Below are 15,446 nucleotides of genomic sequence, written 5' to 3' on the forward strand. Positions count from 1 at the left end.
TCTATATAGACTAGAGATCTAGCAAACAACGTTATCTATGGTGCTGTGAGCCATTGACCATTGCATGCCTTTGCAAATGAAACCTACCCTACACCTGAACTTTGTCACCTTCCCCAGAATGTGTGGTAGAATTGTAGAAATGGCACAGGAGCAGGCCTTTCAGCCCATCAACTGCCAAAGCTATCGAGTCAAATCTAACTTTCCAGCTCTTGGCTCATTATGATACCATTTTTTTTAATGTAAGGGTTTTTGACTCTACCACCCTCCTTCAGGCAGTGAGTTCCAGCCAATGCCAAGAAAAATTCTGACTTCCCTCTAACCTTTCTGCCAATCACATTAAATGTATATCCCTAGTTATGATCTCTAAGGGAAATAGTGAATAGGAAAGGCTTATGTAGGTCCCTTGAAATTTGAATTGAATATCTGCCTCCTCTCCAAAGAAAACAACCCTAGCTTCTTTCAAGGTAAAATTCTCCATTCCTGCAACATGCCCTCTAGGGTGATATCCTTCTACAATCTAATGACTAAAGTGATTTAACCCCTTGGGGACTAAATCAAATCAGAAGTACATGCCTATGAATTTAAGTTCAAACCAGACAAACTCTTAAACACTTATTTGGGTCCAAAGTTGAATTTTTTTTCCCTCCAAAGAAAGACAAGTCACAGAATATTACCATCTTTTAGATAGCTATAATTAAAGAGACAAAAAAATAGGCGGTCATAAATATCCCAGATATAAGGGTCTGGGGAAACTCTTCTATGTATCTCTACTTAGAAAGGGGTTCTTGTAGTTATATACAGAATGCTACATGCGACTAACTTTTTTTATATTAAAGCATTTAACAGGCAATACACTTAAGTGGATAAGTATACAATATCAAATTACTAAGATGTAAAACCATATTTCTAAATCCCAAATTTCAACCTTCATGTTACAGCAAAAATCTTAGAATATCCATCAAACTTCAAAATAAACTGTTATCTTAAATTCCCTAAGTAAGCCTCCTGATAAAACAAGAGCAGAATTCTTGTCATGCAGTCAGCTTTTCTTAGGTTGAAGTATTGAGGAATTTCAATACCTTTTTTATTCAAAACTCTAGTTTTATACTGTTCCTAATCTATTAACATATTTTAGAATGTAAGTGTTTTCCCCCCTGCTTTTATCAATATGGTAATACTTATCCCCAATCTGAATTCCCTTATGAAGTTGAGCTTTTATTTAGTTAGTGTCATAGTCACACTAAGTGTTTTTATACTTAAGATTTTTAATTAAATTTGTGCAATAACTCTTTTTACCTTTGGGTTAAATTGGGTTTGTGGCTTTTTTGTAGGTAACATTACATTTGTGATCATCTGATGGTTCTTTTGTACCTTGTACCATATCAAGTCAGTCTATCATTAACATTATCAAATAATTAGGATTATAGTTCAGTACAGAACATGGGTAGCATGTCTGTTTTCAATGTAGCAGAAACCTTGGAATGAAGGTGGAATGAATGGGGCGGCGCAGTGGTTAGCACCGCAGCCTCACAGCTCCAGGGACCCGGGTTCGATTCTGGGTACTGCCTGTGCGGAGTTTGCAAGTTCTCCCTGTGTCTGCGTGGGTTTCCTCCGGGTGCTCCGGTTTCCTCCCACATGCCAAAGACTTGCAGGTTGATGGGTTAATTGGCCATTATAAATTGCCCCTAGTATAGGTAGGTGGTCGGGAAATATATAGGGACAGGTGGGGATGTGATAGGAATATGGGATTAGTGTAGGATTAGTATAAATGGGTGGTTGTTGGTCGGCACAGACTCGGTGGGCCGAAGGGCCTGTTTCAGTGCTGTATCTCTAAAACTAAAACTAAAAAACTATTCCGTAAGGGAATTTAAGTCTTGAAAACTGACCATTTATTCAATTTTTAATTCTGAAAGGTATAATGTATTAATTGTATCTAAGTTATACCTAATTAAGCCTCTTGTACCTATATTTCATTACAACTAGAACTGCATACAGTACACTAACTGTGGCCTAACTAGTGTTTTATCCAGCTCTGGCATGATCTGTTGTATGCCAGAAATATAAACCGATAGGGTGGCCTATGGGATATTTTCCCTTGTCTACCTGTCCTACTAGCTTCAGGATCTCTGGACACTAATCCAGAGGTCCCTCTATTCCCCTACACTTAGGATACTAACACTTGGTGTATTTCCTTGCCTTGTTTGCCTTCCCAAATACAAAATTTCTGATTTGAATTCCATTTGCCACTTCTGCCCACCTGACTAGTCCACTGATATCTTCTGACAGTTTTTCCTCACTCATCCACAGACAATTTTGTACCTGTAATTATGCCCCTTACATTTTAAGTCTAATTATTTATCTACATGTACCACAAAGTAAGGGACTTAGGAAAGCTGATGTGGGGTTCCACAGGGCTCAGGACTATCTACCACTGCCATTGAACCAATTTTAGATCCAACTTGCTCCTTTCACTTGAATCCCAGGAGTTTTCTGACCAGTCTTCCAGTGGAACCTTGTTAAAAGCCTTGCTAATTCACAATGCTGCAAACAATTGCCCTCATTGACCCCTCCAATCAACAGTTAAGAGGCAACCTTCCCTTAAATACATACTAGCCATCCTTGATTAGTGCCTTCTAAATGATTCATTCTATTTTTTTTTTCTAATTTGCCCACCACAAGTCTAGTTGAGTAGTCTGTAATTACTTGGTCTAATGTTAACTTTCAGCATGCCTGTAGATTGGTAAATGTTACCCTCCAAAGAAAAAGGGTGAGACTGACCAAGCTAGAGCTCCAGGGATGTTGAGCATGCAGGGTAAGCAGGCAGAAAAGGAAAGCTAATGGCTGGAATTTTAAGCTGGGTGGACAGGAGTTGTACTGACATAAATGTCGGTGCCGATCCCACTCCTGCCCAGCCTGGGGATCCATCCTATTTTACAGATCCCCAGGCTTCAATTGGCCCAAATCAGGACTTCCACCCACTTGAGGGAGGAGGTCCTGCCTCAGTGAGCTGCTGGCCAATCAGCAGGCTGGCAGTTCTTGGTCTCAGCAGCACCACAAGGAGTGGTGGCCACTGCTGAGGACTCCTCAATGGAACCAGGACAGAAGGTAAGTTCGGGCAGCCTCACCAGGGGAATTGGTCGTGCCCTGGTGAGGCTAGGGTTGTTTGGGGGGGGGGGGGCATCTTGGATCCTAGGGTTGGGAGGCAGGGGCGGCCCTCTATTGGGCACCCTGTGCTCCCCCAGGGTGTGGAAAGGCTGACTGCTATAGCTGGTGGCCTTTCACATCCCCAGCACACCTGTTTGCCATGGGTAAAATACCTGTGGAGGTGGGCAAGGGCCCTTAAGTGGCCACTTAAGGGTCTTAATTGACTGGGCAGGCAGGCCACTTCTCTCTCCCTGCCCCCCCCCCCCCCCCCCCCCACCAGACCTCCATAAACTCAGGCAGAATCAGGGTGGCTAGGCCTCCCAGAGCCTGCTGCTCAATTTTATGCTGCCCCCACTCCACCATCTGCCCCACTGGGGTGGTGTAAAATTCCAGCCAATATTTGTCTGACAGAACTCACTACAGAAAGTTGAGTATAGAAAGTGGAGGGGTGAAATCAAAGGAAATTGATAGAGCAAAAAGACCTGAATATTGGCAAAGAAAATCAAGGTGAACCCAAAGATCTTTTATCAATAAATTAGAAGTAAGAGGATAACTAAGGAAAGAGCCTATAAAACCAAAAAGACTACCTAATATGTAGGGGCAGAAGATGTTGGTATGGTTCATAATCAATACTTTGTTTGCCTTCATGAAAGAGGGGGACAATGCAGATATTGTAGTTTAAGAGGAGTGAAGTATTGGATGTGATTAACATGGAGAGGAATTATTGGGATTTGCATCCTTGAAAGTTGACAAATTACCAGGGCCAGATGAAATTTACCCTTTGCTATTATAAAAAGCAAGAGGAAATAGCAGAAGGCCTGACCATTATTTTCCAGTCCTCACTGGATACAAGTGTGGTGCCAGAGGGCTAGTGACAAATTTAGCAGTTCTCCCTTTTTAAAAAGGGAGTGAGGGATAAACTGACCAGGCCAGTCTGTCTAACCTCAATAGTGGGCAAATGTTTGGAATCTACTGAGACCAGAAACTGTCACTTAAGGCACAGGTTAATCAAAATACTCAGCATGGATTTAAGGGCTGATCTTGTTTGACCAACTTCATCAAATGTTTTGAAGTAACAAGGAAGATGGATGAGGGTAGTGCAGTTATGGTCTACATGGATTTTAGCAAGGCTTTTGACCAGGTAGACTTTATAATAAAAATAAAAAATAAAAAATCCCATGGGATCCAGGGAAATGCAGCAGGGTGAATACAAAATTTGGCTGTGGCAGGAAACAAAGGGTAATTGGGTGTGTTTACAACTGGAGGGCTATTTCTAGTGACATTCCACAGGGCTCATACTGGGTCCCCTGCTTTTTGTAGTATACATTAATGATTTGGACATGAATGTGGGGAGGGCATGATCAAAAAATTTGTAGATGAAAATTGGCTGTGGTAGATAGCAGAGGATAGCTGTAGGTTGCAGGAAGATATTGGTCCAGTCAGATGGGCAGAAAAGTGGTACATAAAATTCAACCTGGGCAAGTGAGGTGATTCATTCAGAGGTCAAACAAGGTGAAGGAATTCATGATTGGGGCAAATAGAGGTATTGAGAAAGTGAGGGACCTTTTGGAGTGAATGTCCAGATCTCTGAAAGCAGCAGGACTGGTCTATTTTAAGGTGGTTAAAAATGCATATGGAATCCTCTTTTATTAGCTGAGGTATAGAATAAGAGCAGGGAGGTTATGCTGGAACTGTAACTCATTGGTTAGGTCACAACTTGAGGTGACCAAATGGTGCACTAATCATTACAGAAAGTATGTAATTGCACTAGTCTGTATAGAGGAGATTTACAAGGATGTTGCCAAGACTGGGGAAAATGCAGTTGAGGCAAGATTTGGTAAGCTGGGGTTCTTGTAACAGGCTGAGATCAGAATTTTGAGGGGCCTGGATAAAATGGAGGTGACTGTGCTCTTCACCTTTAGCAGAGAGGTCAGTGAGGGGTATAGATTTAGTGGTAGAAAGATTAGAGGGGGGATGAAGAAAAGCTTTTTCACCAAGGGTGGTCTGGAACTTACTGGCTGAAAAGGTATTGAGGCAGAGACTCATTCAAAAGGAGTGTGGCTATACACCAAGTGCTATAATTTGCAGGGCTAAAGACCAAATGCTGAAAGGGGATTGGGATAGGTGGATTTTTTTTTTTTAGCCAGCACTGACGATGGGTCAAGTGGCCTCTTTCTGTACCTTGACTTTGTTTTTCTCCTTGCCTCTACTAGCCTAGGATACATGTTCACCCAGGCCTGGAATTTTTTATCCACAGTCCAAAGATGCTAAACTCAGTTTCTCTCTCATCCAATATTTCATAACTGGATTGTTTTTTGTGCCTCTCTATGAAGGCAGATGTAAAGTATTAAGAACCATGGCCATACCTCCCAGCTCCAAGTTACCTTTTTGATCTCTAATCAGCCCTGTTGCATTTTATAAAACATCAGTTTTCCTTAATTTTTACTTGTCAAATTTCCTGCCCTGGGCTTTCCTAATTGCTTTAATTTCACCTGTGCTTTCTGCAGTTTTGAGCTCTGACAAGCTTCCTTTGTCATCTACTGTATGCTCTAACATCTGGGAGTCCACTTTTTTTCTTAACTCTGCAAACCTTTTTCTATTTACTGTTGGTCAGTGGTTTTTATGCAAGCAATTGCTAATCAAGAATTCTTGTCACCTTCCTTCATCTACCCAATACTGACTATTTCTGAAATAAATAGAATTGAGAACATTTTTTTTTTTCAGACAAAACAACCTGTCCTGGCCATGAAATCAGCTGTGGTCCTGGCTCTCTTCAATGCATTCCTGTTGCTTGGCAGTGTGATGGTGAAAAGGACTGTAGTAATGGTGGTGATGAGATTGGCTGTGGTAAGTTGAAGAAAATGTTCATTTTTTTTTTTGTCTTCACAAATGTGGAGAAAGTAAGGCCATCAGTGGTGGAGAAATCCAAATGGAAAAAAAACTAAGTCTACTCAATTCAGTTGCAACAGTTAATATAAATTTATAGCCAATCTATTGCAACTCTGCAGTATCATGATTTTAATTTTCAGCTTTTTTAATAAGAGTCAAATAAGTTGCAGCAATGGCAACCTGCAGCCTAGGTACACTGCCAAGTTAAATGGCATTGACGACAAATTGTATGTAGCGTTCCACTATTTCTCCAACCTAGACTTGTGCTAAGAACCCAAGGCTGCTTCAGTTTAGAAATTTTTAACCATAGAAATGAGTTATAGCTGGCCATGCAGCCAAACCAGTAACAGTTATAACACTTTCCCACTTCATTCCCATATCCCTTTGACCCCTTTTTTTTTCTTTAATCTAAATGTCAAGTTTCTGCCTCAACATTTCATTACAGTAAATGACACCAACTTTATCTTTCCTGCCTTCTGTTTCTATTTGAACTAGCATTTAATCTATGGCTTGTGCAAGATTTTTGGCTTGTGTCTAACATAACTTAAATTTATTACAATACTTCTGCCATTCAACACTGCTGCAATTTTCCAGTCTTTGTATTTCCTCAGGCAGAGTTCAAAGCTTCTAAGCTAAAAGAGGCCCCCCCCCTGCCACAAACATTGGTCTGCAGAAGTCAGTCCAGAGCTTCTCTCGCAGAGAAACCAGCTTAAGACTACATGGGGAGAGGCTTGTCATATGACCGTCTCTAACTCTAACATAAGTTAGTATTTCTAAAATGGGTTGTTCCCTTAAACTTGCTGAGTCTTGGTTTTTGCTGGGAAATGAGGAGCTGTTTTGTCTCCACCTCCATAAGCCTTGCAATGTCAGATAATATTGCAAATTAGGTGGCCATCCTAAACTACTAGCAAAGTCATCCTTTTTTGGCTGTTCCCAATTTCTCCAAACATAAATGCCAGTCAGTAGGTTAAAGAAATGTCATTCAACAAAGCTGGTATGACAAGTTACTTTCTCTTTCAGGTAAAATTACTTGCAATGCAATAGAATTTACTTGCTCCAGTGGCAGATGCATTTCCAAGTCATTTGTCTGCAATGGTGAGGATGACTGTAGTGATGGAAGTGACGAAAAAGGCTGTGCTTCATCTATCTGTGGCACTCATGAGTTTCAATGCAATAGTTCAGAATGTATACCCTTGAGTTGGGTGTGTGATAACAATGTGGATTGTGCTGATAAATCTGATGAATCACCAAAACACTGTGGGCGCACCTTCCCCCCTCCCATGGCCTGCTCTCCGAGTGAGTTCCTTTGTGATTCAGGTGAATGTATCCACCGCCGATGGTACTGTGATGGTGATGCTGACTGCAAAGATGGAAGTGATGAAGCTAACTGCCGTAAGTAGATTTATTTGCAGTCCCCTTATTTTCAGATTCTTTTACTTCAGCCATACTTTTTCTGCTTGGTTGAGTGTGCATGCACTTGCACACGGCTCTCCCTCCCAAGGCAAGTGTCTCCTTTCTTTTGGCAAGGTCAAAATAACACTGTACTCCAGGTGTGGTCTCTCCAAGGCCCTATATAATTGTAAGACTTCTTACTCTTGTATGACAGCCTTCATTACAGAAAAGGGACTAACATACTATTTTGCTTTCCCAGTCACTTTTTTTTTTAAATCAGCTTTTCTATTTTCACTTCCAAAGTTAACTTCACAATTCCTCACATATTCCATGTACCATATTTTTGCCCACTCACTAAGCTATCTATAATTCCTTACAGCCCCCTCAGCTTACTTTTCCATCTAACTTGATAGCAAACTTTGATACATGGCACTCAATCCCCTCATTAGTCATAGATTAATAACTGAACCCCAAGCACTGATCCTTGCAGTAACCTAGTTACATTCTCCCAACCTAAAAATGACCAGTTTATTCAACCAATCCACCATCTTTGCTAATTACCCCATCCGGTGAGCCTGAATTTTGTGCAAGTAGTGTGGCATCTGTATTGACTGTTGAAAATACAAAGTTGTGTTTTTTTTTAGCCAAAAAAGACATGCTGATTTTGGTCAATGGCTGACTAGTATTAAAAAAAAAAAAAGTAGCCTTGGTGTCCTTTCTAGATTGAGTCTAGGACTGCATTTTGAAAACCAGTGATCTTTCCATTCATAAACTGAACGAATACCTCCATCTTAATTTTTCAGCTGCTCGGACATGTAGACCTGATCACTTCCGATGTAATGATGGTGATTGCATCCCTGGAAATAAGAAGTGCAATCAATTTAGGGACTGTAATGATGGTAGTGATGAACTCCATTGTAAGAAAAGTAAGTCAATATGATTATTACCTTTTGGGTAATGCAATCATGCAAATGTTCCAATGTGCTGTTTTTTCTGCTCCAGTTTCAGAATGCACTGGGCCTACTGACTTCAAATGTCGAAGTGGAGAATGCATAAATATCACCCTAGTATGCAACCACAAGCAGGACTGCAAGGACTGGAGTGATGAGCTTGATAAATGTAGTAAGTGAATTAGTGCTATAGAAATATAATCTTTTTACCAATAAAATGGCATCCTGGTCCACCGAACACAAAGTATATAAAGAAAAGTTAGAACTGCCAAAGGGCCATAAAGAAAGTAATCTATATTGCATCAGAACTGAGTTAAGCAGACACTGCTTAGCTTTGCCTCTGACAGGTTTGCACCTAAAATGTTGATCTGTTTGTTGCTGCAAGTAGGTTCAATCCTGTATATTGAGCACATTCAACTGTGCACACTAGAGTAATCACTGAATTGTTCTCCTGAGTAATACATTTTCTTGGATTTCAATTAATGGTTCATAAATTCCTTTTGTTTAAATTTCATCTCTCTGACAAAAAAATGTGGCATCCATTCTTGGTATATGGTTGATCAGATATTAAGCACCAAATTGAAATTGCTCTGCATACATGAAAATGCTAGAGTTTAACAAATTGGTGTATTGAAAAGTCTGCTTGGAGGGTTTTTTAAAAGTTGTGTGCAATGAATACTTGTAACTGAGGGTTTTATTTTCTAGACCAAAATGAGTGTTTGAAGAAGAATGGAGGTTGCTCTCACATCTGCCAGGATCTTGTCATTGGTTATGAATGTGAATGCCCTATTGGTTTTGAATTAATTGACAAGAAAACCTGTCAAGGTAAGTTGACATTTTGACATTTCCTTATTTAGAAAAATCTTCTTGGAAGCTAATGTATTTTTTCTTTCCAGACATCAATGAGTGCCATAATCCTGGCTCCTGCAGTCAAATTTGTATAAATACAGAAGGAAGTTATAAATGTGAATGTAATGCAGGATATCGCATAGATCCAGCTAATGGAGCTTGCAAGGCATTAGGCAAGTAAAAGCTTGTGAAACAAGAATGTAATATGGATATATCCAAGTCAATGTTTGACCTTAGTAGATATTTCTATGCTGCTTGTAACTTGTTAGCACGTGGTGTTCAGATAATAAATTGACACTTGGTTCCAGAGCCTAATATTTTGGCTCTTTACATCCCCTCTTCCACCCTGCTCCACCCCATTAATTCAGCTTCAAGGATTTGAAGTGTTTCAGGAGACCTTTAACATTTGCTTCATTATTCAATTATCATTCCATAGTTTTTTCATTTTCCTGAATTACTGACTCTCCAAATGAACATGAAATACTGAACAAATTTAATCTCAATGCTCATTCAAGATGTTTCCTTTCTCTTGCAGATTTAAACTCTTTAAAGACAGGCACCTGTTACTAACTTCAGTAAAATAGCAAGTTAACAGTTAAGCATCTGACATATCAAATTATTTAATGCTTTAATCTTTGGCTACATCTAGAATTTGGAAGAATGGCATTTCCCTTTAATACATTCTGTTCAAATAAATTGATTTGGTTTCACAAGCAATGCAGAAATCCATTTTGGTTACTTTTGAATGCCAGATTTTAACTCTAACCATGCTGCTTCCTTTTTTCTAAAGTGGGATTTCATTAGTGATGAACCTTTTTTGAACTGACTGTAGGCAAAGAACCACATTTGATCTTCACCAATCGCCATGACATTAGAAAGCTAGGACTGCATCACCAAGAGTACACAAAGGTAGCTGTGCAGCAAAAGAATGCAGTAGCACTGGATGCTGACATTGCAGAACAGAAAATCTTTTGGGTTGACTTGGGCCAGCGAGCAATCTTCAGGTAATAGATGCTATTCTGTTAAACCTTTCTATTGTTTTCAGTATACCACATGGCAATTCAATTGTTGGAATTGCCAGGAGCCTTGAACAGTTAAATGACTTGGTTCCAAATAGACCAATAAAGTTTGCTTTAACTACTTTGTACTCATTCTCTTGCAGTATGCCTGTGAATAAATGGGAAGGTGAAGCTAGTGTTTACAAAGTCATTGGTGATTTGCAAATCCCTGTGGGAATTGCAGTGGATTGGATCTACAAGCATGTCTACTGGACTGATCGTGGCACTAAAACTCTATCTGTGGTAACATTTGATGGAACCAAAAAGAAGATCCTCTTTGACACTGACCTCCAGGAACCAGCTTCTGTAGCAGTTGATCCATTTTCAGGGTATTGATTCATGCATTGTATGAATAATACAAAAGGGTACCTGCAAAAATAGATACTCAGTGCACTTTTGCTGTAGTTTAAATTTTTCAAGACCATGTCATTCTGGCATTGAATTAGTTTTTGGTTTGAATATCTGCAGTATTGTACTAATTTTAAAATCCAGAATGGAGACTTTCTATCATTTGACTTGGACATTCAGTTTGTCTTGTGATTGAAGGGCGTTGAGGTCAGTCAAAAAGCCATGGACAAAATTCCTGTCCTACTAAAGCACAAGGTGGAAATTAAAGACTGGAATTAGCCAAAGTGAATGACAGCAAGAGTAGATGTTTATACATGGATAACCTCTGCTTCTGTACAAGTGTGTATTAGATTAGCTGGAGAATTGACACTTCAGATCCTGGTTATTACTCCATTCAGTAATAGTCTACCAACTTTCACAACACAATTAACAGTTCAACTTGCTAGAACTATCTTTTTAGTAATCTGGTGAGCCAGCAAATGCTATTATGCATCTTGTTTGATCAAGCCATCCATTTTAAATGGTTATTAAACCATTAAATGTTATGAACACACTTTTTTTTTAAAGTAAAACATCCAAAGTACTTCATGGGAACATTAAACAAAATATGATACTAAGCTACAAAAGGAGATATTGGGTCAGATGGCCAAAAGCTTGGTCAATTATGTTTTGAGTATCTTTAAAGGAGGGAAGCAAGGTAGAGGGGTAGGGAGGTTTTATAAAAATGTTGCAAAGGGTCTTTGTGTTAAATAGTGTAAAAGCTTGTCTTAAATTTTTTGTTTAAGGACAGTAAAGCAATTACTAGGGCACTTCAAGGATATCTGTTTTTAATTGTGATCTGTTTGCTTTAAAGATTTATTTACTGGTCAGATTGGGGTGTCCCAGCAAAGATTGAAAAAGCAGGCATGAATGGTGTGAACCGCCAACTTGTAGTTGCTGCCAAGATTCAGTGGCCAATTGGCATAGCACTTGGTAAGAGTCACCTTTTTGGTAAGGTAGTTTTAAAGGTAGATTTTATTGCAAGCTTCTAAAAATGCTTCAAATCCACAGATCTTGTGAAAAGCCGTCTCTATTGGATAGATGCAAAGTTGCATGTGTTATCAAGTGTGGACTTAAATGGTCAGAATAGAAGAACGGTATTGCAGTCGCAGGAATTCCTTGCACATCCCAGTGCTGTTGGATTATTTGAGGTAATCATGCATGCATTAGTTTTAGCACAATTTGAGATGTGGATGGCAACACTTGTATTCTAGCTACAAAGATTGTGTACCATCTTGCATCTATGAATAAGCAATTCTAAAGAATGGAATGCAGCTTCTCAGACTAGGAAGTTGCATTTTAGATGTGCTGAGATGTAAAGCCAAATGCAGAATTCCTGCTTCAAATTAAGAGGGGGTAAGAAACACCAGAAATTGTGAAAATTAAAATTTTCAAAAATGAATAAGCTGTTCAAAAAAATTAGAATATTATAACTAGCCTACTTTCTGCTTTGATAAGCTACATCCTCAAACTAGTGCAATTTAGATTGCACTAGCAACTGTACATGCAAAAAAAGTGCATGTTTAAATTTAAATGACAACTTTCATAAAGCTTGAATGTATTTCCAGGACCATGTATTCTGGGCTGATGAAGAGAACAAAGCAATTTATGAAGCCAACAAGTATACTGGAAATAACATTAAGGTTTTAGCCTCAAATGTTGAACCTCAAGACCTCATGGTTTATCATGAGCTAATGCAGGCACCTGGTAAGAAATCTAGAATGCGATCGGAAAATGAAATTCAGCCCTTTTTTTTTCATGCAAATATTTTGGCTCGCTCTTCTGATATTCAATTTACTGCTATGGGGCATTTTCACTTCATAATCCTGGCATTAAGCCATAAGCAGTCAACTGGCAGCTTTGTGGGTCTGTTTTTTTTTCTGCATTTCCATAATGTGGGCTCCGTCTGAGTTTTAGATTCGCTATGCTTCTGTATTCTGGGGTGATCTGTTAGGACTGAATTGTTTTCCTAAGAATTGATTTATACATTAAATCTGGGCCCAAATTGGGGAAAGGATAGAGTCAAACATTCAGCTGACTTCCAATTGAGAAACAGTACAAATGTTCTGCAAATTGATTTGTTAAATGCTAAAACTATAAACACCTGGTGTTTCCAGTTTGTGAAGTCCATATGTTAAGACCTCCTGCATGGAGACTTGGTACTGTTGTACTCTGTATATTCCATTGAGACTTCATTTTTCTTAAACCAGAACCAAAATTAAGTTATCTCTGAATTGCAAACATACACCAATGAACTGGAGCTTTTATTTCACAAATTTGATTTTACATGCAACTTTTTATTCCCAGGAAAAAACTGGTGTAAACAGTATGGAGCCTGTGAACACATGTGTCTTCCTGCTCCTCAAATTAACAGTCACTCAGCAAAATATACTTGTGTGTGTCCATCTGGAATGGAGTTGAGGAATGATGAACAGCAGTGCCACCCAGGTATGTTTCCTAACCTGTCACTTCCAACTGAAGTTGACTGATTTTTTTCATAACCTCATAGTATCTGCAGAAATACTAGGCACCCAAAATTTGTTCCAGTCTGCAACATCTAACCAATAGATGGGCTAAAGAAGCAAAATGAATTTCCGACTAGCATTAGACACAATTTAACATGATTCAGCTGTAATGTTACACTTGTATTTGCAAGTATAAAGTCATGTTGTAGACTGAAGTATTAACTTGTACTGGTTCAAAATGGCATTAGCAGTCTAATGGCTTATGAAAATAGTCATGAGGCTGCTCTGTCTCCCTAATGCTTATAGTGAATGTGTTGACTTGTCCATTATACACTGGACAATAAAACTCATTCAATGCAAATTTGACTTGATGCAGAGCACCTGAAGTCTCCACTTAGCCACTACTTGCAATTAACCATTTCTTTAGAACCGATAGCTCATTTTCACAGGGAAGAGGGAGACAGCTGAACGGGAGTCATTTTGCATGCAATCATTTATTGCACTTCAAGGTGCAAACAACCAATTGAAACTGCTTGAAGGCTTGGTTTTGCTTGATATTGTGATCTAGCCAAATAGTTGGCACTTAAAGGTGTAGCTTAACTAACTTGTTGTTTTCGCAACTATGGGTGGCTACCCTTGAATGAGAATTGTGCTCACAGTATGATTTTAAGCTTGCTTTCCATATTGAACTCACTACTGATCTGGTTCCTTTTTTTTTTACAGTAACTGCACATGCAACTTTACCAGCAAATTTGTCTACAGTGGCTTCAAGTGCTGCCTCAGAAGAATTTTCCTTCAGTTTAAATACTGTATTGCCAACAATCGTGGCTACTTCTGGAGGTAATACAGAATTGACTAGCAGCATGGATGCATTTTAATGTGAAACTATATATTTTTCCTACAGTAATTAAGTAGCTTTGAAAATGACCCCACCTTATCTTCTACATTTGGCATTAATCCCAGAAAACTCAAACAAAGGAACCTAATGTTTCAAATACTTTGTTGAAAATGGAATTTAACTGCACCTCAGGGATTTTAATAACCTATTTAAGCAATAAAGCTAAAACCATTTGTGGCAACCTGGTATATTCAGAGCATTCTACAAATTCTAGATTTACTTTGGCCAACTTTTTTGCTGTAGTTGGAGGGTAAAGTGAAAACTTCGATTGCCATTTGTGGTTAATTTGGTTAAAAGTAAAGCTAGTTACACCAGATTGCTCCAGTACTTTATTCTACTTGGCCTATGTAGAAAAGATTTCCATGATTATGTAATTGGCTCCCATTGTGCACTCTGACCCAGGTGCTTTCTCAAATTGTGTAGCATTTTGAACTCTTGACATTTTTGAGTCACTTGTGTATGGAATATTTAAAACACTTTCATTTCAGATGTGAATTCAAGTGCTTCTCTTGAGAACCAGTCAAAGAGAGGATCTATTGCTATTTGGGTCATCTTTGTTATTGGTGAGATGTTTTGACTTTTTTTTTGACTCTTAATTGCCTTTAACAAGTGTTTTATCCAGTAATGCATGTGTCATTAATTTGTATTAAAGTTGTTGGTTTTCTAACATTTGATGCAAGTATCAAGCTACTAGTCACTTAACTTTTGTCAAATTTGACTTGGCTGCCTAATACTAATTTTTTTTAAATTTCAGCTCTTTTGACCATTGCTGGTGTCGTTGCCTACTTTAATTGGCAAACCTGGCAAAAGAAGAACCTGCGATACACTAGTTTTGAGAACCCAGTCTTTCAGCATAAAGATTTAACCAACAAATAAACTTTAATTTGTAACTGGAATTTGTCTAGTTTCTATCTGGGTAAATTCATTACTTTCACATGAGTTGTCACCTTCTAAACCAAGATTAATTCTGAACTTGGTTGCCACATTGTAATTTGGTTTTGATCATTTTTTTTCCCCCCAAAAAGCAAAATCCAGTTTGCTCACTAATATCCAGTGAATCCCAGTTCCTGTACATGTGCTTCAGATATATGGTATCTGGCTTATTGGTAATCCCTGCAGCTGGATAGTTTGCTAACAATGCTCTTGACTCAAATATTGTCCCTTAGACATGAGCTGCAGCAGGACTTGAGGAAAAGTTAACATTTTAAAGGGGAGGGAAACATTCAAATGATGGGGAATTTAAGAGATCACTAGATTATTGAACTTGCTTTTAAGCTGTTCAATTACCTGGAGGAAATGTGAAAGCCAATTTGATCTTCCATAGTGATGGTGGAAGAATTGCTTGTAACTGAGCCTCAGCTGGCAACTCTTGTCATCTTCTAGTATCAAAGTATTCTCCATTTGTTTCCAATGG

The 15,446-nt window shown here is 38.8% G+C and overlaps 1 protein-coding gene across 1 annotated transcript in view; it reads left to right on the plus strand.

The window, feature by feature from the left end:
• The window catches only part of LOC137368823 (low-density lipoprotein receptor-related protein 1-like), a 61,188-nt gene extending 46,280 nt beyond the window's left edge, over positions 1-14,908 (plus strand). Inside the window, 15 exon segments of the mRNA XM_068029028.1 lie at positions 5,869-5,991; positions 7,054-7,425; positions 8,229-8,413; positions 8,415-8,547; positions 9,081-9,200; positions 9,272-9,397; positions 10,057-10,228; positions 10,387-10,611; positions 11,484-11,602; positions 11,681-11,820; positions 12,238-12,376; positions 12,977-13,117; positions 13,858-13,974; positions 14,521-14,595; positions 14,787-14,908. Of these exon segments, the coding sequence (XP_067885129.1) occupies positions 5,869-5,991; positions 7,054-7,425; positions 8,229-8,413; positions 8,415-8,547; positions 9,081-9,200; positions 9,272-9,397; positions 10,057-10,228; positions 10,387-10,611; positions 11,484-11,602; positions 11,681-11,820; positions 12,238-12,376; positions 12,977-13,117; positions 13,858-13,974; positions 14,521-14,595; positions 14,787-14,908 (2,309 nt within the window).
• Positions 14,909-15,446: the final 538 nt, after the last annotated feature.

This window comes from Heterodontus francisci, chromosome 4, assembly GCF_036365525.1.
Source record: "Heterodontus francisci isolate sHetFra1 chromosome 4, sHetFra1.hap1, whole genome shotgun sequence".
NCBI classification, from domain to species: Eukaryota; Metazoa; Chordata; class Chondrichthyes; order Heterodontiformes; family Heterodontidae; genus Heterodontus; species Heterodontus francisci.